The sequence below is a fragment of the Topomyia yanbarensis genome, chromosome 1, assembly GCF_030247195.1.
Source record: "Topomyia yanbarensis strain Yona2022 chromosome 1, ASM3024719v1, whole genome shotgun sequence".
In the NCBI taxonomy this organism is placed as follows: Eukaryota; Metazoa; Arthropoda; class Insecta; order Diptera; family Culicidae; genus Topomyia; species Topomyia yanbarensis.
The window spans coordinates 203,681,832-203,707,045 of record NC_080670.1 but is presented as its reverse complement, the minus strand read 5'-3'; the positions used below and the strand labels follow the sequence as shown (position 1 = coordinate 203,707,045).

Here is a 25,214-nt window from a genome sequence, read left to right as displayed (position 1 = left end):
ATGAGTTGTAATTTTTGCCGTGGTTAAATGGAAACTACCTTCAACACGGTTTACCTAATTTTAGATTCCCCCACGATACCACGAGATTGAGTCAAAGGAACTCAATTTTAGGTAGTTTTTCGTTTCCGTGTATAAAAACCGCGAGACAGCTAGTAAAAGAAAGAAGACGTCTGTTTTTGACTCTTTTGAATGTAAAAAATCTGTCAGGTCAAAATCATCACACTTTTAAGCTGTGCAGTTTGATTTGGTGTGAACTGTGCAATATGTCGCCTTCATCAGCGTGCACAGCCTAATTCGTCATCTGAAAATGATTGAATGGCTCGTTGCCAATGAAACGTTCAATATTTCAATTATTCCCGCGTGTCTCTATATTTTATGCTATCGTCTCTGCCCAGTCGGTAATGCAGTTCAAAGAGTTTGCAAATCAGATTCAAAACAAAACGCTGTCAAAAAATCAATCTATTTATGGTATCATTCGCGTAAGACATGGTTATCTATCGGAACATCTAGAGCAGATTGATTAGAATAGAATCAACCCCGATTACATTTCTATTGAAAAGTTTGTGGTGCACGTAACAGAAGATGCTAGAACAATTTTGAACCGATACCAGAAAACACAAAGGAAAAATGTCTCAGGAAAGCGCCATCGTGTTTACCATCTTCTACGCTCTGATATGCTTCTGCATTGTCTATCCCTCGACGGAGTTCGTATCGGCCGGGTTAACGGTGGATCACGTCTTCTCATCCACACTCGGCTCGGAAAGTATCACCTTCGTGCAGCATCACATCCGTCGAACGAGCCTCAATCTGATGGTTCATTCGTTGCTTCCGCTTATGTACATCCGTGTATACTTCATGCAGTTCGCCAGCAGCAATGACGAGGATAGTGATAGTGTGGCATCTTCACTTCCGGATTCGTACTCTACGGTGATGTTAGTGTGGAGAGTTTTAATCGCTGCGATTGTTCTGTTACCCGCTTTGGTGGCGGCTGCTATTTACTACTGGTCCAGAAATAATTGGCAAAATCATCCGGTTGCGAAATATTTGGCAAAGTTTGCAATCCCCGGGACACGTTTCGAAGACTGGCGAGCGGTTGCAGCCAGCATAAACGATGAATACCGGAGAGATGATAAGGTAGTCATTCGGATGAATCCGGTTGCGCGGATTGTAGTGACGGAAAGTTGGATCATCAAAACCGGTCCGTACTGGATCAATGTTGCTCATCAGGATGATACGGCGTTGATTGCTTATAAGGTATCAATGAAGCGAAGAGGGTGATTTTTTGTATTTTTAAATAATTCTATTTCAGAGCGACACACACGATGTTAGCCAGGAAGCTTTCGAAACCGTGCAATTTGTCAACATAGCTGTAAAACCTACTCGAGCGGGAATAAGAGAGTTTTCCATACGAATCAATGCACTTGACTTCAAAGATTTGCAAGATCGTCTCAGTCGTCCAATAACTATCCTTTCCAGTGTAAAATTCCATCGCTCTGTTCTGGACCACTTTGTGGAAGTGTTCAAAGACCAAGTCGCGCAGAATCCACGTCACCGGTTGGATGTTGACGTAGCTGTTGATAATCTAGACAATTGTTTCGCCTGTATGCAGGCACAACCGAATATAAAAATTCAAAAACACTGCCTGGACGTCGACGAAGCAGGGGAAGCTCTGCCGGAAGCGCGCTGCTGTCAGGTTTGTAACTGTCGACCTATGTGGTGCATCGAGTGTGTAGCCAAGTGGTTCGCTTCAAGACAAAATCAATCGGAGCGGGAATCGTGGCTGCAGCAGAAGTGCACCTGTCCGATGTGTCGCGCACGGTTCTGCATCCTGGATGTGTGTTATATTGAGGGACGTCGATGATAAGGATAGGACGAATCGAAAAAGCTGTGCAAAGAAGCCTTTCATGAACTGCTTTAGATACTTTAACGTGTGTTTTGATGTTATATTTAATGAGAAGCTTAAAAACGATGTTTAAACAACAAAAAGGTAAAATTCATTTGGACTGTGATAACTAATCAAATCAGCAGGAAACAAATCTTTCTCCAAACCAGTCTTTAATCCAACCACTCGCTAATGTATGAACACAGCTTCGGTGTAATTTCCCCACAATCCGAACAGTTCTTAATAACTGGACATATTCCGCACGGCATCTGCACCAGACCTGGTGAGGGCAGAGGACTTTCCACTGCTTTGTAAAGATACTTACCATCACCAGTCGGAATTGATTCTGCTTTCCCATCGTAAACTACCGTTCGCAGGATCGTTTCGAGATCGTCTTCGTCCAGGCTTATTTTACTAATGCCTAGGTCAGAGATAAATTTGTGCACATCGACAACCGAACAGTAGGATAGCTTCTGAACAGCTAACGGACCGTCTCGACATTCCTTAGCCGCTTCCTTTTTCATACGAAGAAACCTTAAACATTGCTGATTCAAAACATCTACAAACTCTGCCTCGAAGTCCTGATCCTGATACCAGGCTCCTCCTGTAATTGAGCGATCCGGTTCTAGGTTATACAGCATGTAGACTTTCTTTTTACTGGCCTACAATCAAATCAGATTTGAAATATCCTACTAACCCTGATTTAGTCCTTAACTTACATTAACTGATTTAACGGCTTTAATCAGCTTTTTATTCTCCAGTTGTTTCAGCACCTTATTCAACTGGGTCATGATCAGGTTAGACTTGACGCGAATATCCCGAATCCAGATGCCCTTGTTGCCACCTTCTTCGATGACATTATAGATGATTTTCTCCTCGTTATCAATGTCTTTCGGTGCGGTGGATTTCTTGGTAGGATCTTTCAGCCGGTAGATCAGCGATTGTCCTTTCTTCAACAGTTCCAACACTCCCTCCTGCAGCAGTTTATTCAAAGCCTGAACCCGCAATTCTGGTTTTACATCCGGTAGCGCAGCCATCAGATCGTCATTGTTCACACCGCCCGGTTTTTCGTTTGCCAGGGCAATTATCTGAAAACCTACGGTGGCCACTTCTTCCGACCCATCGGAGGACATTATTTACGGGAATTTTGAACTTTTAAACACTACAAAACGTTGTTTCCTTTCCAGGTTGCAGTTTATGAGAAATAAAAATATTTACAAACGAACGGAACAGCGTGTCATTAATAGATGGTGTAACAAGGGGTATACTTTAAACACGTTTTGATCTCGCCCTTTCTGAACGTCCTACACGTTGTCGATAAAGCAGCTTCCATCGGAATCAAGCTCAAAACGCACTACGATGACGTTTAATCTGATTTATTTTGTTGTTTACAAGCCGATTCCCATTAGAACGCTCCTCAAACGGCAAACCTACACCGAAGAAGAAGAAGTGGGTCTGGAGAAAAATAGAAACCTTTTCAATAATTTTATCGAATTTTCCCGCTTCAGTGACGGACGAGGAAACGAACGAGGCCCCGTATGTGGTGGAGAAAGTGCTGGATCGACGCATAACAGCGGCCGGAAAAATCGAGTACTATCTCAAGTGGAAGGGCTATACCGAAGCGGACAATACCTGGGAACCGGAGGAGAATCTGGACTGCCCGGAGTTGATTGCAAAGTACGAGGAAGTACGCCGACTGAAGGAGTTTAAGGAGGCCAAGAAGAAATCGGCGAAAAAGAAGCTGGAGGAAATCAGCAAACCGAGGGGGTATGATCGGGGTCTGCTGCTACATCGGATCGTCGGGGCCACGGATTGTGGCGGGGAGCTGATGTTTCTAGTTCAGTGGCACGGGGCGGATGAGATGGACATTCTACCCGCCGCCGTTGTGAACGAGAATGATGCACAAATTGTCATCGAGTATTATGAAGCGAAGAGTAAGATTGTGGAGAAAGCGAAGGAACGGGCAAAGTTTGCTGCGTATGAAGAGGAACGCCCAGAGGTTTTGGAGGACAGCCAGGAGGCCATACCAGGGACAGAGATTCCAACTGCTGAATTGGAACAATTGATAGAAGCTTAAGAAAAATACAATAATTTGACATTCTACATAAAATAAACGATCTCCAATGGCGGCATTAGTCCGTCGGATGGCAGTGATATGATACATATTTATCTGATTTTAAGATTATTTAAAAATTATCTACTCCCATGCAGGTGAATCTTCCAATCAACCAATTTTATCACTATCAATTAACATTTTACCAAAAACACCAGTTCGAAAGGCTTTTATCATGTGTCTAGCGGAAAGCGTAACATCTGGACGCTCTACCATCGTACCATCATAGTTTCGTATCCGAATGAATCGGTTCAGATGCTGTGCCCCAGCAACCAAAACTTCAGCTATCGAATCGGACGGTTCTTTCAACCCCATCACCTCTACATACTTAAAGTTGTTCCGCTTATTCATCAAATACAGCAGATAATCTGCGATCAGTTCTTCCCCAACCAGATGATCTTGCAAGCAAGATACGAGTGCCAATCGGAGGCCCGTCTCGTTGTCAGCAATGTTTGGTTTCAGAATGCCCGGAGTATCCAACAGGTATACTAACGGGTCTTCGCATATTTTTATCTTATGCAATACGCTCCGGGTGATTCCAGCCACAGCTCCTACCTGGGAAGCTGCTTTCTTATTTAGATGACGGTTTCGTAAGACGTTGATAAGCGAAGATTTGCCTACGTTCGGAACTCCGATAATCATTATGCAGTACTCCTTCTTGTCGGATCTATTGAAACGATTCGAACTCAGAATTAAATCCTGCGCCAGAGGCATTACCTTGCGAATGCCTTCGCATGCTCTGCAGACATAAACCATCCGTTAAGCCAACTTTGTTGAATAAATATAAACAGTAATTTACTTACTGATCCTTACAATTTGTAAACAGCACATGTCTAGCGTCGGAATCCTCCCGCAAAATTCGTTCCACTATCCCGCGCTGAGCTCGTCTCTCGATCGTATCCTTTTTATTGAGCACTAAAACGTGCGGCTTCACGCCACTGATTGTGTATCGGAACTCGGAATTGCGTCCGGAAAGTGGGATCCGGGCATCGTGTACCTCGATAACGCAGTCAACCTCTTTCAGCTTCTGCTGCATCTGTTTTATTCCCTTACCCATGTGGCCGGGGAACCAGTTCAGTAGTTCGCGATTCACGGTCGGGAAGACCGTGCGGAAGCGATTCATCGTGAAACCAGTATACAGGGGTTGTAATCTTGGAAGTCAAAAGACAAAACCAGCTGGGATTATTTTGATTATACACTTTTGTTTTGCTTTAGTTTTTCGTACATGTGCCCATAGGTGATACACTGAACGGTATCGCCCAGTCAAATCGATGTGGAATTTTGGTGAAACCAGGACAAATTTATGAATGTGGCGTAAAAGCCAACTGTCAAAATTTTCTGTTACGGTCGTGATTCGCTGGTTGGACACTCTTTAAGGCTAGGTTACAGTTCGGGAAATGGATCACGGGATTTGCGTCGGGATTTGATCAGGGAAAATTTCCCGCCGAGAGCTCTCCAAACTGTCAAACCAAAAACTCTGCTGCTTCTTAAAAATACAAACAGTATCAAACTTGCAGCGAATTGTAAACCTTATAAAAATACTACACACAGAAAAAAATATTGGTAAAAGTAAGAGTGTTCCGCTCTTAGCAAAAAACAACCAACGCCAACTATTAGCACAGACTAACAGACATAACACTCAAAACAAAGCTTCGCCCGCTTTAACGGTCATTTTAAAAATATTTGTGGTTGGGACTGTGGCCACATTTGAAATTATGGCGCCACTGACATATGAACATGCATATGAGGGATAGAACACTAGTGAAAAATTGTTCCCAAACCTGAGGGGTAACCCACCAATAAGTGAGTGTTTGGGACTGTGAATAAAAGGTGGAGCTAGTGTTCTGGGAAAATTGTCGGATCGTTATTTTTTGAGGGAATTTCCTCATAGTGTTATGTCTGTTAGTCTGTGCTATTAGGTTGAAAGTAAAACTTTTAAATTAATCAAGAATAATAATCAAAGGAAAGGTTTTCCTTTTAAGCAAATGAAGAATAGTACTCAAAATAAAAGTTTTATTTTTAATCTAAGACTATACGTTGGTCGTTTTTTGCTAAGAGTGAAAAACTCTTATTTTTACCAACATTTTTTTTTCTGTGTGAACGGGGAAACAATTTGTGTTAAATTGTTCCCGGCCGGATTTCTGTATGGAGAATTTTAAAATCCCGTGATGTTTCCCGCGGTTGGGTTTACACTTCAGGACAACTGTCATTTTTGTGTACTTTTTTCCCGTCACGAGATTTGAAATCCCGAGTTCCGTTTAAAATACACAGGGACCCAAATCCCGTGACACGTTTTCCGAACTGTAAACTAACCTTTACTCCGGAAATCGTTTCGTTTACCTACACACAGAAAAAAAATATTGGTAAAAGCAAGAGTGTTCCGCTCTTAGCAAAAAACAACCAACGCCTACTATCAGTTTAAAAGTAAAACTTTTAAATTAATCAAGAATAATAAACAAAATAAAAGTTTTTCTTTTAAGCTAATGAAGAATATTTATCAAAATAAAAGTTTTATTTTCAAACTAAGAGTGTGCATTGGTTGTTTATTACTAAGAATGAAAAACTCTTATTTTTACCAACATTTTTTTCTGTGTGTATGACAAACCGATACCTAATTACGAAACGAGCGTCACGGTTATCTCGGCAGCTTCTGACTAGTTTTATTTTGTTTCGCGCCATATTCTGAAGAAAGCTAAATGGACTGACGCTTTATACAATTGAGCTATCGCTATAATATTGTAAGACGAGGATTTTTAATCATGTTAATCTACAGGTTTTTGGAACAGGGTAAACAGATACATAAATAACAAAGACCACCAACATAATAAATAAATAACAAAGAGCAATATCAACCTCTAGCACAAAAGTATTATGTAGTATACAAATCTTCAATATAGGATACGCGGGAGATATTGGAAATGGTAACTAAAATTAGTCTTACATAATTAGCTAAGTGCCATAAAGTACATTGAGTACCGCAAAGATTCAAAGATTCATTGTACTTTAATTACTGAAACGATTTTAAGTACAGCGCCTTCGCGCTTTAAATACGCGAAATATTTTTATACCTTCAAGCTGTACTTTAAATACTTTAGGTACGTACAAATCGACATTAATTTCCTTATGAAGTGCAACAGAAATATATTCAAATACTTTCATTACTAACTTTAACTATATTCAAAATGCGTTGTTATTTTCAATATGACGCATTCAAACCTGGTAGTGCTTGCCCCCATATATTTTTGTTCATTTATTTATTTTATACCAAATATGACAGCTACTTACAATTAGAGGCTCTGGTAAGAGATAGACGTGAGTTTCCAACTGTCGCGTTTTTTCACGAGCAAAATTTCCGTCGAATAAATGCAAAATAGTTATAGAAGTTGTGCATAGAGCTATACAGCCAGTGAATAACGACCGGAGCACGGTAGTCGGGTCGCCTGTGTGAGAGTCCTCGAGATCCTTCGATGACTTATCAGTGATGGTAACAGGTTCTGCTGCCACCTTATTGGCAACAGAGGAGGAAAGAGTGACTAGCCCAAGGCCACCCTTAGACCCGATGCGACTACAGTGTGTAGCACTGAAGGTGGCGTTTCGCCGGAGAGCTCCCACACAGCAGCAGTAGTGGCAATTTGCAGCTATCATATCGTCTTCAAAATCTTCATTGGCACGGAACATCCAATCACAGTCGACGCCGACACAACAGTAGGAGGAATGGTAATGGCACTATTAAATACTATGCTAGCTTTTGTCAGCTCCAACAGTTGTTCCTTCTAAGCAGTTGCCAACGAAATGAAAGGGGTGACATACACCAAATCTGTCTTAGAAATCGAAACAAGGAGGATGTCTCTTTGAAAAAGGATGTTCTTATTCTCCAGATTTATTATCGGTGAGCTCGTTCTGATTATTTTGTTATGCAAATATTACTATATATTTATTGATATCTAATCTTTTCCAAAATTAGACGTGAACTTGATTACGTGCTTCTGTAGTATTTCTCTCAAAAGTCATACCTACCAATAGTATGCCAACAAAATAGTGATTAAATCAAAACTCGCAGGGATCACTTTTCATTAGATGATTAAATGAGTGAAAATATTTTGCGTGCTTTTAGTTGTTTAGGCGTTTTTGTCTTTATGTTTAGTCAATTTTCTCTATTATTATTTCAGAGAGCGAGTAAAGGCGCTACAACCTGGCTCATTAGCCATGACAGGGCTGAATACCTCTGTCCCATCCCAGAAACCAAAGGAGTGACATTAACCCTCTTAGCAAAGTCACTCCCAACGATTTATCAAACCACCATCAAATTGAAACGGTTGTGTACGGTTGTCCACGTTTCTTCCTTATTCAAGGTCCAAAATAATCCGTTGATTAAATTATTCATAGAATGAATAATTTGATTGTCGTATAATTTTGAATCATCTTTATTTTGTACGCTTTAATACTTGTGTCATATTCAATATGTGCCACAAACATTATTAATGACAAGAAAAATTGTGGACGAACGTCTGCAATTTTCCAGGATCCCTACATGTATTGGCTGTGTATGTGTAGACTAGACTAGAAATATGACAGCTACTTACAATTATATGTCCACTACTTTCACGTCGATGACTTTCGGGACATTTTTACATTACAACAACACAGAGAAACACTTCTAATGTAAAGAAAATATCTCTTGAAATAACCAGCTGCCGTGGCAGCGAGTGAAGAGCGAGGACAGAATAAGAGGTCTAACTTGATCATTAGTTCAGCATGAGCACCCGTTTTCTTTGACGCTCACAGCGCCACCATCATTTACGAGTGGTGAGTGTGGGCAAATTTGAAGGGATAGAGACAACTCAACGGCAATTTTTAATGAATTTCTTCGGAAGTTTTTATTATTATGTCTATTCTGTAATTGAAATCAACGCTCGTTGGATTGAAAATATAAAACACAAGAATATATCATCTGTAAATTACGAGTTGCATCCGATTAACCTGCAGGAAGAGGTTCAGATATAATCCTGCAAATGCAGCCGGATTTCCGGCTGGCTTCTGCTAGAATTCCGATTCCAGAGTGATTCAACCGATTCTAGTATAGCCCCAGATATTCCAACTGATTTTACTGGGAAGCATGTCAATCTCTGAAATAAATTCACAAGTACTGCAGTGATTAAATACAATACCGCGTTGCTCAAAAATTGTCCTCAGGTAAGCCTAATTTATTTTCATCCAAATAATGATGAATGTTGCTTCAATTACATGTTCATCGGCCTTGGTATAATAAAAGTAGCATATCTGGCGACTCTCCCTGATTATTTCTATTTCTACTCATATCATACAGTCGTGATTCGCTGGTTGGAACACCACCTCTGTCTAACTAATAAATTTGATTAACTAGTTGGACCGTCTGACAGACGTCAAACACTCTCCAAAAGGAAACGTTAGTAGTTAAAATCCATATATTCACATCTCTAATTATAGTCAGTTTTATTAAAAAAGTGGATTTGACAAGAGATTTTGACATTAAGTTGCTTTTAGCACAGACTAACAGATATAACACTATGAAGGAATCCTCCCAAAAAACCTCGATCCGCCAATTTTCCCAGAACACTAGTTCCACCTATTATTCACGGTCCCAAACATTCATTTGCAGGTGGGTTACTCCTTAGTTTTGAGAAACATTTTTCACTACTGGTCTATCCCCCATATGCTTGTGCATATGTCCGTGGCGCCATAATTTCAAATGTGGACACAGTTCCCGATCAGAATGAAATGACAAGATTATAACAGAACACATTTTTTGTAACATATTGTGTTATAAATTAGGTCTCGTTAGTAGTTAAAATAACAGAAATTTATAACAAGTAACGATGCGAGTTATAGTTTTGAAATATTTCTGTTATGTGTTTCTGATCTGGGTCCAAGCTACAAATATATTTAAAATGGCCATTAAGGCGGGCGAAGCATTGTTTTCGAGTGTTATGTCTGTTAGTCTGTGCTTTTAGTTGGACAATGGTTCTTTTAGCGGTGGCCCAACTGAAAAGCGGTCCTGTTAAAAAGTAACCAACCAGCGAATCACGACTGTATCCAAATTATAGAACTTCTTTAACATGCTTCTGCGAATCATCAGAAGAAATCACTAATTTTATATATAAATGAAGTTAGACCTTCACAACCGCGTTTTGTTTTGTTTGTTGATTAAACGATTTTTTTTTATCAAATCCATCATGTTTTAGCTTGAATCAAGCATTTTAAGGTCCACTTCAACTAATTCTTTTGTTATTTCAACGAAATAAATACTTTAGAGAGTAACGTATTTCAGTTTGAAACAGCCATTTGTCAAGTTTTAAATTCGAACGTTTTGTTGTTCCAAGCTGGCCTAACTTTTCTGCGTTGGGGCCCAGTAAGTTCAGCCGGTTCTTGTTAGTATTCTAGCTAGAACAGGTTGTATCACTGGAGCCAGAATATTAACTGGAATTCTGCAGAATTCCGGCTCATTTTCGGCTAAGCTTTATCGGGTTACATAGATGAAACTGAGCAATAAATTGACTATATTGGAGGTAACATTTGAATGGTCTATGAATATAAAAATTGATACTGCACGACAAAATTTATCACTTAAGATGAAATTTAGAATTTTACTTTATTAATGTTTTGATTTTTTGGAAGCGATGCAACCTGTACAAAGAGAGCAAATTATCATTATTTTATATCCTTGCAGTAATAGTTGTATTTATCCTCTATATTATGTATGTTGTTAAAATCAAGCAATCAGGAGCTGGAACATTCTAACGAATAGGAACGACCTGCCTCAGCGACATATCTTATCTAAGCTTTTCAGCATTTCCGCTTCTCTATATTAAAACAGAGACTCTGTCTCAGATATTGAGATTTACAACTATGTGCGGGTAAAGCACTGGTTTCCATTTTACAAGCTATCTAGATTAAATAAACGTAGGCATGGTAAATTTTGTATGATATTTATTCCATTCACTTATACCGTGTCGAAGTAAAAATTCCAGTTTTCATTTTGTCCTAATTATATTCGGATTTCCCACCGTGCCTCACGCGAGAGACTCGTTAGCGTTATTTGACAGCTCTACAGTATACGAAAAGGCAGCACAAAACAGAGAACACGAAATCAACGATGACGTCATCGTTCATTCTCGGCAATGCATTGGACGAAAAGCAACACGCAAACACGCATTTTCGTTTCATTCATCTCTCTCGCATCCGGACAGCACATCATCATCAGTTTCAACGGTTGTGTGCGTATCCGTAGATACATTCAATTTTCTTCCTTTTACCCGTTGCCAGTTGCATACTCTGCAATGCACTTTTTGTCGCATGCTGCGTGTATGTTGTTTCTCTCTTTCGGTTCACGGATTTTGATGACGAACTGAGCCGACGAGAGTAAACCAGTTTAGTGTGTGAGTAGAGCTTGTGGTATGCAGACGAAAATTAAAGTAGCAGCACTAGGTTTTTACAGCGAGATAAAGAAAAAAAAGTGCAAAGGAAAAACTTTATCTTTAGCGAAACACGCAGTTTTGCGTATCAACGGGACGGACGGGGACACCGAATGTGACACATTCGGGGGGAACGTATTGTGTGTGATTGCTTCAAGCAGGAATTTTCTGGAACAGTTGGAATAATCCAGGTACCATCACATCAATTTTCCCATCCGTCGGACTAGGAAAAAGAAGGGGCGTTTACGTGGTTCATCGATTGGACGGACCGTTGGGTTTTGGCTCTGGCAAATTTGGTGAAATCGCAGTGGAACTAGTTTTGCCTTTAAAAACAGATTAGCCCTTTTGCGGACTGCTGCGGACGGGACGGCTGAACTGGTTGGATCGAACGGGCTGAAAAAGAAAAATGGTGAGTAGCCATTGCTGCTCCTGCGGAACATCTCGGTTGGAGATGGTCGAAGAAAATAGTGCTGCCAGTGGCACTGATTGGTTTGTTGAATCGCAATAGATCGCACTTGAGGTCAGAGCGCCTTGAGCACTTTAGAAGGAAAAATAACCTGTTTTCTATAAAATTAGACTATGGATTAAATCGTCGAATTTTTAGATTTGTTACTCCTGGAGGGATTATAGAACAGAATTGGAAGAAGGATCTTTTGCATGGAATCCTGAATCTCGAAAAATGTGAACTGATTATCCTATGCAAACGAGGACTAGCAATCAGAGGAAAAATAGTTAAACGAATTAGCAGCTTTTAACACTTCTGTTATGTTCGGCAACTTTTACCGTGGGATATAATTTCATTCAGATTTTTCAAGTCTTGAACCAGGTCTACACGCTGATAGTTCGTCCAGCCTTTTCGGCAACACTTCCTCGTTACGGCAAAGGAAGAGAAAAAACGAGACATTGAAAAAATCAGTCCCTCTTCTTCTTTTGTGTACGCTGTTATCTCAATTCACACTCGTGTCTCACACACACACACTCCACCGATCCGTGCATTCGTACACGATGTGTAACTCCGATATACTTGTTTGTTGTTTTCCCTAGACCGTAGACTCGAGGAATCTGTTTTTTCCGCTGATAAAAACGTAGCTCTTCGCTGGTGATGACGCATCGTCTACCCGGGGACTTGATTTGACGGAGGTGGAAATTTGCGAAAATAGTCCATTGACTAACGAAACCACTGGTGGATTCTATCGGGGACCATACCCGCAATACCGATCGGTCAAGGTTTTCTTTTCATCTGCTGTTATAGGGCACATCACGATCGGTGACGTTGTCTCATTGCGAAGGGGGACGCGGAATGTGTAGTAATGAGTTATTCAATGTAATGTATTGCGCAGAATTATGTCACGTTGGATGGGTTGTGTTTACAACTGTACGAATCTGTCGAATGCGAATATATCGGAGATATTTTCTGTTTATTTTTAGGACACTCTTGCCGCTGATGGTGACCTTCATCAGGCGGAGCTACTGTCAATCGAAGCTTTGGTGAATGAATTCTACCATCCGAGCACGTCCAATGTACGGAAGCACACGATCGAAGGCCATCTGCAGCAGTTTCAGCGAGCGCCGCACGCTTGGGCGCTGTGTCTGCACAATCTAAACCAGTTCAACAACCAGTATTTTTGGTTCTTTAATGTATCGACCGTGGAGGTGACCATTAGCCAACGGTGGCTATCGCTGGAGGAGATCCGGAGGAGTCAGATCCGAGATTCACTGTGGGCGACGTTTGCGGGATTCTCGCATGACATTCCGGGGCTGCAGCGGGATAAGATTGCCCAGCTGGTGGCGCTGGTTGGTAAACGGCAGTTTCCGGAGGAACATCCCGACTATATGAATCAGGTAAGTTTGGATTAGGTTGATGATTGAAGGGTGCAAATTTGGGAAATAGGAACAAGGAATTGGTGAAGTCTATTTAATTAGTTATCATCAATAATGCGTGGCAACTGGAGCACGCCATACAAGCTAGGCACACTTAGCTTCGCTTGTCTGATACCAAGGATATGATTAGGCAGATCAAGAAAAGCGTGGCGAATGAAAATAACTAAAGTAACGTGAATAAAAATCAAGATAAAGAATAACAAATCGCGCAAGGGAAACAAACCAGAAAGGGCGTTGCCCACAATTTATCTGGCAGGTGAAAAGAGACAGTTGATTCTGATAAGCTACGACTGTGGCAAAATGCTTACTGTTTGCCAGGTAGTGTTTTCTCAACTGATTTGCCAACCGAAATCGAAATTGTTGCTCGGGACGTTTCTATTAGCGCTATGGTTATGGATGTACTTACTATCTCTGAACAAATGGTTCTATCTGCAATATGAATACCCAAGCAATCTTATGCTCCAAGCATCACTGCTATACTCTCCGTAGTATTGAACAAATGCTCGGACCTTTTACTAACCCCACTTGCCTATATTTTAAACCGTCGCTCCAGCAGCAAACATTTCCAGTGGATTGAAAATGCTCGGTAATGTTTCCGGTATTTATGAACGTTGAAAAATGCAATATTGTGATCTTCCGCGGAATAATTTCATTATCAAGTTATTTTGTTCTGAGCAACTGTCTAAAAACAACTCCTGGCTGACACAATCTACACCGATCTTAAGGCTGCTTTCAAAACAGTTAACCATGCGATATTGTTAACTACGCTTGACGAACTTGAATGCAATGCCTGATTTGGTCGTTAACTTCGATCCTACACCTTGAAGCAGTTGTTCAAATTGGATACAATACATCTGAAGCCTTTTCTAAAAATTCTGGAGGCCGTCAGGGTTGTTTCGCTACTATTTTCAACTTTCGTGAATGATGGAAGCCAATTGCCATAAGCTACAGTATTTCATTAATACCTTTTACAACTGGTTTGAAAGAAACATGGCGGTCCTAAGTGTTGAGAAATATTCTGATATTAGCTATCATCGAACAATATGCAACTTTCAACTAAAGCATTTCTGGAACTCAACTGCAACTGAAAGATCTAGCTAGCATTCTACATGTAAGGCTACACCCATCACCTTCTTATAGACCATCGTAATGTGTAACGTGGAGCCAAACGATTGGAACAGTTCAGTGGAGATTCAGACGATATGCTGTTCGTCGATTGCCTTGGAATTAATCATTGAACTGTACGAGAACCGTTGTGAGCTATTAGGACAACAAACTTTCACAGATCGAAGACCTGTGTCAGCTACCTTCGTGTCTAAGCTTCTGCTGGTTGAATGCAATGTTCAAACTCAAATTAATTTCTACGTAACACCGTTCTTTATCTTTGATGGTTTGTGGAGTGTAGTGCCACTCTTTCCAAAGTTTAGCAATAATGCCAAAAAGGTAAAATATGAATTAGCAACTAGAGTTAGTTAAATATTTCAACTCAACAATGCAGACTTTAGATGCTAATTGCTTGACGTCCCGTATTTAGATAACGCTGTTACAGTTATGATTCGATAGTTGGACACTTTAACAAGTTCAACTATTGTTCAAATGGAGAGGCTCTGAATGACAAAATCTCATATCAAAGGGAGTGGGCCATTGGGCGTAGTCATTTGGCATAAGGCCATTTGGTATACCGGGCATTTGGCATAACGGTTATTTGGCATAATGGTCATTTGGCATAATTTTGAGAATTGATCACGCTGAAGGTCATTTGGCATAACGGACATTTGACATAATTTTGCTAAGTGATCTTGTAGCAATTAAATTTTTTGATTAGATGTTAACTCAATTTGAACATCTTCAACACACACATTATACCAAGTTAAAGTTAAGCGTGTATGAGTCCACCACAAGGGCCGCCTGCCAGCTTGAAAGTGAAACATCATCAACAAACTTTCTGCAGTAACTATATCCATTCTACCTGTCAGTTGCACAGAGAGTGTTTCCGCTTACTAAAAAAAGGAATCACAATAAAAAGTAATGGTGCAAGGTGCAGCCGTGATTCCTGCTCAGTGCGCTTAAACCGGCTGAAAAAATACTCGTGCGGGACAGAACGTACAAATTACAAATACGATTTTGCTTTGGAAAGGATCGCACGGAAAAAATACGCGATTCCGACAGTCACACGCGTGTTGATCCGGTCAAAACTCAAGGTAAGCAGGATGAGATGAAACAATCGTTCCGGCGCTAATTGCCTTCTTCTTGGCAGCGTACAAGCAGGAACACAACGTCCGTTCACATAAGGCCTGTTGATCTAATCAGGGTTGATTCCGGACCAAATCGTACCGGATTGCACTGGGAAGGTAGGTTGGATACTCACGGCACTAATTAGAGCATACAAGTAAAGCCATGCACTTCTCCACCAGATAAGAATCCTGAAAGTATCAGCACCAGCAAGCAGGGATCTGCGAACGAAAAGCGATACGCTTTTAACCAGCCTAGCAAACACGAAACGGAAAACGCCTTCCAAGAGAAGTGAGAAAATCACAGCGATTATAGATTTTATGACGACACGTGGTATATAATAGGGCTCCTTTTCCGACACTTAAAGTGTCCTACTACAAGCATCGGGACTCAGATACCGGCTCATCAGAAGTTCCATCAAGGCGTCGGTCGAACAGGAAAAATTCGCAGGCAGATCAGTTGGTGGAAGGAATCTTATTACCGCAGCTGTGCACCTGGACGCAGGTGAGCAGCCAGAGTACAAGCGGGTAATAGGAGACCGTGACGCAATAGGTCCCACGGTCGAGCTGAAGGGGATTTTGTCAGCACTAACGAGGGCACGCCAGATGGAACTGAAGGTGGCGAGACACACGGTTCATATCGCGAGATGCCGCAGCGGATGGCGAAGCTGAGTACTAGCTTTTAAGAAGTGAATATAATCAGTAGGCTGGAAGGGCAGAGCAGCAGGAATAGGTGGATAGAAGAAGTCAGAGGAAATAGGGGAATGCGTGAAGAGAGATGAATAAAGGGGTAGGATGTTCAAAATGACACGTGTAGGTTTTGGTTTTATGAGCAGTCGGCCCAGTTGAGGCAAGTTGTCGCCGAGGCTGTAGCAAGACCATATTACATGTTCTTCGACAAATTTTCAAGCGTTTTTTTTCGATAAGAGCCTTCCACTACAACAAGTCGCTGCCGCCGCCAATTTAACTCTTCCTCTAGGACGAACCATCACCCAAATTTACGTTGATAACGCTGCCATTTTTGCTGCAAACTCACCGGACCCAGATGGCGTTCCCTCAATTTTTGGGCTTCTTGAATCACTTCGGCGAAACTTCGTGCTATCACTCACTACTGGGACATTCCCTTCCTGCTGGAAAGCAGCGCACATGTTTCCAGTTCATAAAAAAGAAACAAATCAAACATTGATAATTATAGGGGAAATATCGTGTTTAAGTGCCGGTTGTTTTAGATCCTATTTTCTTTCACTGCAAACATTACCTTGCAGACGACCAACACGGTCTTATGCTTATACGATCGACAACGACCAACTTGCTCTCGTTCACATCATATGTACTCGAGCGATTCGCTGACGGATTGCAAACCGATGCTATTTACATGTATCTATCTGCGGCCTTCGACAAAATCAACCACGATATCGCAATAGCGAAGCTGGACAAACTCGGTATTCATGGACAACTTCTGCACTGGTTTCGTTCCTACCTCGATGGAAGGCAACTTCAAATCAGCATTGAGGACTGTCTATCTGCACAATTCTTCGCTACATCCGGTATCCCACAAGGAAGCCATCTCGGGCTAGTAATATTTCTCCTCTATTTTAATGACGTCAATATTAAATTGCCTTTCTTTCGTCGACGACATGATTTTTTTTCGAGAAATATGGGATAACCGATGCCGAGTTTCTTCAGAGTGAAGTGGAGAACTTTAGTACGTGTTGTGATATGAACAGAATGGCATTAAATATGAGTAAATGCTCAATCGTTACGTTCACGCGGAAACGCAATCCGACTCAGTTTAACTACTATTTATTCGACTCGAGCATTCAAAGACACTGCCACGTCTCGGAGTCATCATGGATTCGGCACTAACGTTCAAATAACGTACTTCATACATCGTAGACATCAAGACAGTTCGCGTTCATCTTCCGAATGGCGAAAAACTTCAGGGACGCATACTGTCTAAAATCGCTTTATTGCGCGCGTTGGTCCGCTCAACGTTAGAATGTTGTTCTAACCGTATTACCAAAACGGGATTGACAGAATCGAGGCTGTCCAATGCCGATTCATACGATTTGCCCTTCGGCATTTCCAATGGCGAAACAGATACCAACTGCTCAGCTGCTCAACTATTTATAATATAGTTTAAAATACTTAGTAATATTAGCCTAAGTGAATCTATCACAAAAGCTGAACTAACCATATTTCCGTCTCGTATTCCTTAAATGTATTAGTGACCAATATATTGATGTTGTTTTTCTTTTTTTAGTTTTTATGTTTATCTTTGAAGCGGCGAATATATTGATTGGAGCCTCTCTACATCACAGGAAGGAAATTATGTCATACATTTTGTTCATATTAAACTGGTTAAATGATGCCAAAATGTTTAGAACGAGAAGGAATCTAGTACACAAGAAGAATAAGAGTTTAAGTTTTAAAATCCTGGAGGACAAATATCCACAATTCATTATCCTTAAATGGACGCATGGAAGTGGAAACCTGAATGAGGATTATATATTATAATTCTATTATTGTATATTACAGGTAAAACACAGCGGAGCTGAGAAGTAAGAAAGTGAAAAAGACGAGAAAAGCGTTTAAATAGTAAAAGATTGGAGTTAGAAGAAAGAAAAAAACACATTGGCATGAGTAATTTTCCTGTCTAATGGTATTGTAATGATTGGTCATGCCAAGACTCATCTAGGTTAGACAATCAAAGATTGCAAATTATAAACAGTATATCGGACCGAACCTATTTCATCAGACTTCTAACTTAATTGGCATGGAGTTACAATATTTGATGCATTGTTTGAAATTGCGAAATTATTTAACCTTCTGGAAGTCAGATCACTTGGTATAATCGAAAAGAGCGAGTCACAAATAGACTACGTTCATCTGAGTATTATGTCCTTCCTTCGATTTCACGAAGGGAAATGGCATTATACACACAAAAAAGTCTTTCGAACAATCAGGACGATTTGAAACACAGGAAACGACGACACAAATGTTCCTACGAATTGAAAGGCAAAAAATCCAACTTTATATTGATGTACTGAAAGAAGATGAGGAAAAACGGAACAGATAGCGGAAAATTTCAACAATTAAGCATCTGCCAATCGAGCAAAAGTCGAGAACGAATGGGGAAAAAAATCGAAGAAGCAACCATGTATGCTCGGCGCTCAAAACACCTTCAGAGACACGTAAAAGATATGTACCGTCCCATTCCCTATTAAAAACAACTTTCACCAAATCCAGCCTACCTGATATTTCAACGGGGCAGAAACGAATCCACATAAAAAAAGTTTGGCGAAGAAAGGAGAAATTAAAGAGAAATTTAGAATTGAGTGAACTGATAGTTGTTACATTTCGGAGCAGGAAAGTGTACGTGAGTGGCGCTGACTTTAAACACTGCTGTTGTAGGGTGTGGGAATAAAAATAGAACCAAGAACGAAAAAAGAATTATTTTTTAATTCCTACCAATGACCGGAACCTGAGATGAAAAATGTAGCCCGTCTGGATAACAATTTAGAGCTGGATGGAAAAATACCTATTTGAAATTATGCTCACCCTAGAGTATATTTTTTGCAACATAATGCTCACCGCTATTCCTTATGATCCTTATGAATGTTGTTTGTATTTTGTTCGTGAGCCACTTACTTCCCCGGTTAACGTTTAAGAACTTAGGAGACACCAAGCGGCTCCGGCAGCGAAGGATCTGCCGAACGAGCCTTTCCATCATCCATTGCTAATCGCCAACGAGAACGAAGCAGATTGGGTGACGAATCTACCTGGGGTAGGTAACTGCGGCACGATAATTATTCGCTCTGTCGGTTATAAAAAAAGAGCCTTGCTCACATCACTGACGAAGCTAATTTTGGTTCAACTAACAAGTGCACGTTGTGGCATTACTGATCCGCACCGCACCCACCCAATGACAGTATAGGGTTAGAAAAAATATGGGGCAATGAAACCTAGCGAAAGGAGTAAAGCACAAGAATATTCCAGTGAAGGAAGTTTGTGCTTGTCTATCTTTTGTATCCCAAGTAGCACATTCGGATATTGCATTAAAAGCGACCAGTTAGTTTAGTGTCAATCCAGAACGATGACACAGAGGCAGCGAAGAACATGGTGGGAACATGACCTATTACATTAAGTACCGCTATCGAATGGAGTGGACGTTGGAAGACTGTTAAAATGGTTAAAATGGATACACATCACTTCAATTAGAACTGTTGACCGAACTACATCGTCTATTTCAACACTGATCAAGCCGATATAAATGAAAATCAACAGCTTTAATTGTGTCGATAGCGATTGGGACGCAGGTGCGGGCGTTTACGTTGCAAAGTGCAGTTTGCCGTGACCGGAGCTATCGAGATCCGACTTGTGTTCTTGTATCATATACTTCCTTCCAAAAATTAAAGCTCAACAATCAAGGTCCGCTTATCTAAGATTGCCTATTCGATTAAATTCAGCAAGTACATTATAGTAAACATTTATTACGATTTCTCGATACGTAAACATGAATTAACAAATTTATTATTTCTACTCGCTCGTCGAATTGGGCTGCTGAATACAGTTTGGGTTAGTTTACACCGTTTTACACCGTTACTCCAGTATAGAACTATGTCAAAAATAATAACGTTAATCGTGTTAATCAGTGAGTTCTTACTATCAACTATTCTTACTAAGCACTAAAATCAGATTTTTTTTTTCATTCCATCCCACAGGTACTGGAACTGCTCAAAAGTAAGTTCACACTGGGCATCACGCTGCTCCGGGCAACTTCCGACGAAATCAGCAGCACCAAGGCCGACATCACAAGCGACCGGCAGAAGTATCTTTCCTACTGCGTCTCAATGTACCTGCCCTCGGTGTTCGACATACTGGAAAAATACGCCGAACTGTGCATCACTCGAACCAGCTGCAAGAACGGCATCAGCTTGGTCCATCTACCGGCACCATTCGGTGAAGATTCCCGCCTAGAGCAAGCCACCACCGATCTGTTGATCTGTGTGCAGCAAATCTTCTCCTGGGCTCCGCTGGACAACATCACATCACCGGATTTCTTTCAAAGTCTGTTCGTACTAGCCCGCTGGAACGATTCCTACAATGATGTGTCGATTTCCGCACTGACCACCATATCGGAACTGTTCTACCGGCAGAAACCGCTGCCCCTACCAACGGTAATTGCCTCCGGTGTGATCGATTTGCTACAACAGCCCAATCTGAAGTTGTCCAACGAGCTGTACCAGGACAAGCTGACGGAACTGCTGCGACTGTTCACCGGTCAGCAGTGGGCCAAGTGGAGTAAGGATCCACATTTTCCTGCGATAAACTATCTGAATGCACTGTTTCAGTATACATTTTTCGGTTATGGGGCACTAGCGTTCACCGAGCGGTTAGTCATTTGGACTCCCATCGTGCAGGGGGCGGCGGCTGCCGGTGAGAATGGTACCGTCAACAAGTACATCGATAAGCTGGTAGCACTGGCCTCCGGAACGGTCAAACGGATGCTATTTCAGTACGATTTCGATCAGCAGTTGGAGATGTTGGATAGTGAGGAGTTGGATGAAGAGGTGAGCGGGGATTGATTTGGTTGTTTGACATCAATATAAATGATTTTTTTTTCGTTTCAGAACGAAACAGAGTTGCAACATTTTTTCAATCAGTGCATCGACACAATCGCATTGATAGCAGAGATTGATCCCGTTCGGGTGTACGATGCAGTATTCTTGGAGTTTGCGTCCAGCGCTAGTAGCCCGTATGGCGAGGTCCTGTCGACGGTTGGTTTACTGCGAAATGGGACCAGCCATAGTGTACCGCGAGCATTACTGCTGGACGAGGATGGTCACACGGGGTTGCGCTGCAAGTTCCGTGACTTTATTTCTCTGTGCCAAATCATTACCCGGATCAGTCCGGTGCTGCACGAACGAAGCGAACGGATCGGTGTTTCCTTGGGACTTCTAATTCAGTCGCTGGTCAAACTAGTCGATATAGTTTCCGGTGCACCAGGTGATCCACTGGAATACTTTTTCGCCCACTCGGTTTCGCTGGCCGGCGAGCTGGTAGAGGTGTTCGGTCAAACTCTCATCACACTGCGGAGCCTGGTGCTCGTATCGCACATTCCAATCGGGGAGGAAGAGATGATGCATTTCGTGGGTAGCATTCCGAGGTTCTTGTCGCCTCCGCAGAAAGTTAAACGAGACCAGCTGAAAACGTTGACCAGTGCAGCAGCTCAGCTTCTACTCAGTGTTAGTGCCAATCTGCGACCGAAATACCTCGTGCAATTTATAAAACCTTTGGTCCACAGTGACCTACGCCATCTGGAGCGAACGACGGCTCTTACGGTACGGCGAGCTATTTGCAACTGCTTCGTTCTACCGTGGGTCCAATGTTCCGCGGAAGAGCAAAACTTCGACAGACGAGGAGCTCTTCTACTGGAATACGTTGCATTTATTGCCGGTGATTTGATTAGGTTAGACTTGGGACATAGTTTCGGTACTATCAATTCCACGCTGGATTACGGCCAGGAGGAAAAGATCGTTTCGGTTGCGACAACCGTACTGACCACGCTGCGAGAACTGCTCGATTACTACCAGGAGCAGAGTAGTTCCGTTAAGCTGATGCTAGCCAGCGCGTATAAACCTGTGATAGAGAAAACACTCACCATTTACAGTGCTGCCAGTAGCAAAAACTGCGTGCTGATCGAGCAAATATTCGATTTCTGTTTGGGTATTATTAGGACACTGCAGATCCAACTTGGTCAAATGTTCCTTAAGAGCATAATTCAACTGTTCCTGGAAAAGTCGAAAACGGATCAGATTAGCGTTCAACGGTACCGTTCGTTGAACATACTGCTTAAAATTTTTCTTCTGATCGTTGAACAACCGGGAAATACTTCACTGCTGCCGGATATCTTAACCTTTTCAATCGAACACGTACTACCGTTGGTCTTCTGCTCGGATTATACCAGCAAGAGCGAACAGAGCGACCACGCCGATTTCAGCCTCTCGCTGTATCTGCTGTTCAATGGGATTCTGCTGCAGCGATGGCAGTACTTTTACAAATCTAGCGTACTAAAACAAATCTCCCACACGGCAACGGGTGAGATCGTACAGCCGCAGTCGACGCTGGAACACTCGGATCAATTCGGGGCCATTATGAATGCCTACGGGCAAGCGATCGTATGCTCGAACGATCCGCACATCACCCGGGCCACGCTTCAGTCGCTGCAGGTACTGAACGAACGCTGGAAACTGTACCAGCGAGAGTTCTTCCGCACCAATCTGCTGCAGTCGTTCGAGGCGGCAATCATCAAGGCGCTGATCGCACCGGAAGGTATTCTGCACTATGAACTGTTTCTGGCCGTGCTGTACAGTATGGGCGAGGTGGAGATGAAGCGACTGCACGAAACCTTTGTCGGGATCGGTTTTCCGGCCGATTCGCAGCAGGTGGAGGAGGTTTGCCTGGCGACGGTGAGTTGGTTACTTTTTATTTTACCAGTTTCTCACTATACCCTACGAGATAATACTTAAGAAAATTGTAGAAATTGACGGCCATCCGCTACATGTTAACCAACAATCGATTGATTTATTTCTTTCCCTCTCTCTCTCCCCCCAAAGGACTATCCAACATTCGCGCATCGCATGAATCAGCTAGTGCAGGATACCAAATGTGGCCAGTTGAATGGGATTGTCTAATAGGACCCCGGTGCAACAAAGTTGCAATGCCATCAACCAGCAGCAGGGAGCAACCGAAATCAAACAAATCAACATCGGACTCAGTACTTTTCTCTATCCATCATTTATCTTCTACATTCACTCAAATAACATCCACACACACACCCTTTCTCCAGCTTGCGTTTCGATGCTGCGCAACAGGAGTCGAAAGAAACGCGTGGGGCAGAACTGAAATTCACGATAATTCCATATTTTACTAATACTAGAACCTAGTAAAACAGAAATTAAGAAATACCCGCTAACGTTGAGAAAGGATAACCAATTTTTAAAATTTGTCTCAAATCGACGGTGTACGCCAATTCGTTTTTTTGTTGGGTAACTGCGGGACAGCGAGCCGACGAACAAACAGTGTTTGCTCTCCTCTATTGTAGAACCTCTACCGGTAGACGGTAGGTCAAATTCCGAACCTCGAATTCGGTAATGTTCCGCTTTCCTTTCTTTTTTTTCTCTTTTGTAAGTTTTACGTATTTGTATTTCGTTTAATTTTGTTATATATTAAACAGGAAAATCAGGTATAACACATTTGCTTTACAGCCGAGCGATGATCAGCTGAATCGCTGTTACAGCTCCTAATAAAAATCTAAGTCGTAACATTATCGTTTAAGGTTTTATTTTATAATCAATTGTAACATGTGATATTGAAAATGAATAGATTTTTATAAAATCTTGCTCTATCGATTATAAAAGGCCATCTGTTTGTTTCTATTCTCTTTCGAATTCTATCCATATTACAGTTATGTGATTAATTTTGATTTATTTCTATTTCATTTCCGTTTCTATGAATTTATAAGAACTATTATGACAAAAGGAGGTAGTATTACAAATATGGTTTCCTATAAAACTTGTATGTATGCCCGATAGAGTGTTTAATGATATATACATACTACTATTTCCCATGAGGACAATTTCCAGGAAATTTATAGGATATAATAAAACAGTAATAAAACGAATGAAAAGTGCATGGAAATAAATTGGTTTCATTTTACTTCGAAAAGTGTACTTTTTTTAACGGATGAGGTTCGATTGAATCCGACTTTCCTTCAATTCTGTCATAGGGAATGCAAAGCCCATTTGTTTGAAAAAACAGCCAATCGTAATTAAAATTAACTGTTGCTTTTCGTTTCTGACTAAGGAAAAAAGACCACGCGTTTCCTTCGAAGTCGTAATTCGAATGCACTCAACGACACTCACTGACCCAACAGCTGCGGCACTCACGAAGCAAGCGCGCAAAAGCGATTCATAAAGCCAAAGCGGCTGCCGAACAACAGGGTGTGCATTAGTGCGCACACTTTGCTGGTTTAGTTGTCTCCGATGGGTTCGTCGTTTTCATATCTAAACTTCTTTCAAGTTAAGAGGTTTAGTTTCGCATTATTTTGATTGCTTGGTTCACATTAATTGTAATAGCAATTTTTTTGGGGAACTGGTCAACCAGGAGACACCGTTATCGCTACAAATGGCACCTTTTACAGTTGTTGCTTATATTCGTGACTCTTCTGCTCGGGTAATCCTGGCGTCGCGATGCACAACATTTGTCGTATCATCGCTGAGCGTAACCATGGCGGCGATATAAACACATCGTAGCAAACAAGGAATGATAAAAGCTGAAGATTTTCATCAAAAGGAAAAAATAAATTCTGTAGGTTAGATGCGCGTTAAATTTGTGCTCTTTAAATTTGCAAAATTGAACTTTTTTCAGTCATAATAGAATAGTTTGGCAAAAAGCAGATGGACAGTAGGTCTGCTGTGGAAAGTATCCTCTGTGCTCGTATCACTAGCCGCAAACTAAAATGTGCTATTTTAGTACAAACTAATTCTACAGGTTGTAGTTTAACCACGTAAAAAACGGAAGTTCAATTTCAATTTTCCTTTTTTCAGATATACACTCCATTGTTCAACAGTCTTTTTAAGGTTGTTCCTTAA

General features: G+C 41.4%; 5 protein-coding genes across 6 annotated transcripts; 3 read left to right on the top strand and 2 right to left on the bottom strand.

The window, feature by feature from the left end:
* The first annotated feature begins 431 nt into the window (after window positions 1-431).
* LOC131688763 (E3 ubiquitin-protein ligase TM129) lies at window positions 432-1,986 on the top strand. Its single transcript, XM_058973277.1, has 2 exons — window positions 432-1,254; window positions 1,310-1,986. The coding sequence occupies exons 1-2, from the start codon at window positions 628-630 to the stop codon at window positions 1,859-1,861; spliced, it is 1,179 nt and encodes a 392-aa protein (XP_058829260.1). The 5' UTR covers window positions 432-627; the 3' UTR covers window positions 1,862-1,986.
* Window positions 1,987-2,038: 52 nt separating this feature from the next.
* LOC131688771 (probable DNA-directed RNA polymerase III subunit RPC6) lies at window positions 2,039-3,120 on the bottom strand. Its single transcript, XM_058973288.1, has 2 exons — window positions 2,602-3,120; window positions 2,039-2,544 (listed from the first exon to the last, which is right to left on the bottom strand). Exons 1-2 carry the CDS (start codon window positions 3,013-3,015, stop codon window positions 2,056-2,058), a joined length of 903 nt encoding a protein of 300 aa, XP_058829271.1. The 5' UTR covers window positions 3,016-3,120; the 3' UTR covers window positions 2,039-2,055.
* A 9-nt stretch (window positions 3,121-3,129) lies between these two features.
* LOC131676175 (chromobox protein homolog 3) lies at window positions 3,130-4,047 on the top strand. Its single transcript, XM_058955296.1, has 2 exons — window positions 3,130-3,134; window positions 3,278-4,047. Exons 1-2 carry the CDS (start codon window positions 3,130-3,132, stop codon window positions 3,957-3,959), a joined length of 687 nt encoding a protein of 228 aa, XP_058811279.1. The 3' UTR covers window positions 3,960-4,047.
* LOC131688756 (mitochondrial GTPase 1) lies at window positions 4,032-5,177 on the bottom strand. The gene is made up of 2 exons (XM_058973265.1): window positions 4,799-5,177; window positions 4,032-4,734 (listed from the first exon to the last, which is right to left on the bottom strand). The coding sequence occupies exons 1-2, from the start codon at window positions 5,116-5,118 to the stop codon at window positions 4,107-4,109; spliced, it is 948 nt and encodes a 315-aa protein (XP_058829248.1). The 5' UTR covers window positions 5,119-5,177; the 3' UTR covers window positions 4,032-4,106.
* A 6,166-nt stretch (window positions 5,178-11,343) lies between these two features.
* On the top strand, window positions 11,344-23,980 carry LOC131688750 (exportin-6-A). Of its 2 annotated transcripts, none has more exons than XM_058973250.1 (5): window positions 11,344-11,855; window positions 12,875-13,288; window positions 20,283-21,131; window positions 21,192-23,030; window positions 23,178-23,980. In XM_058973250.1, exons 1-5 carry the CDS (start codon window positions 11,853-11,855, stop codon window positions 23,253-23,255), a joined length of 3,183 nt encoding a protein of 1,060 aa, XP_058829233.1. In that variant the 5' UTR covers window positions 11,344-11,852; the 3' UTR covers window positions 23,256-23,980. The 2 variants fall into 2 exon arrangements, with proteins under 2 accessions (XP_058829233.1, XP_058829222.1); XM_058973239.1 differs by lacking the exon at window positions 11,344-11,855 and adding an exon at window positions 12,503-12,770.
* The last annotated feature ends 1,234 nt before the right edge of the window (window positions 23,981-25,214 follow it).

What these genes read in the sequence shown, in the direction of transcription:
- LOC131688750 (XM_058973239.1), top strand. Translation starts at nt 12,747, where the DNA reads ATGTGTAGTAATGAGTTATTCAAT. An exon ending in ATCCCGACTATATGAATCAG is followed by an intron (nt 13,289 to 20,282) that starts GTAAGTTTGGAT and finishes TCCATCCCACAG; the next exon opens with GTACTGGAACTGCTCAAAAG. An exon ending in GTGAGGAGTTGGATGAAGAG is followed by an intron (nt 21,132 to 21,191) that starts GTGAGCGGGGAT and finishes TTTTCGTTTCAG; the next exon opens with AACGAAACAGAGTTGCAACA.
- LOC131688756 (XM_058973265.1), bottom strand. Translation starts at nt 5,118, where the DNA reads ATGAATCGCTTCCGCACGGTCTTCCCGACCGTGAATCGCGAACTACTG. An exon ending in TTTACAAATTGTAAGGATCA is followed by an intron (nt 4,735 to 4,798) that starts GTAAGTAAATTA and finishes TTATGTCTGCAG; the next exon opens with AGCATGCGAAGGCATTCGCA.
- LOC131688763 (XM_058973277.1), top strand. Translation starts at nt 628, where the DNA reads ATGTCTCAGGAAAGCGCCATCGTGTTTACCATCTTCTACGCTCTGATA. An exon ending in CGGCGTTGATTGCTTATAAG is followed by an intron (nt 1,255 to 1,309) that starts GTATCAATGAAG and finishes ATTCTATTTCAG; the next exon opens with AGCGACACACACGATGTTAG.
- LOC131688771 (XM_058973288.1), bottom strand. Translation starts at nt 3,015, where the DNA reads ATGTCCTCCGATGGGTCGGAAGAAGTGGCCACCGTAGGTTTTCAGATA. An exon ending in AAGCCGTTAAATCAGTTAAT is followed by an intron (nt 2,545 to 2,601) that starts GTAAGTTAAGGA and finishes ATTTGATTGTAG; the next exon opens with GCCAGTAAAAAGAAAGTCTA.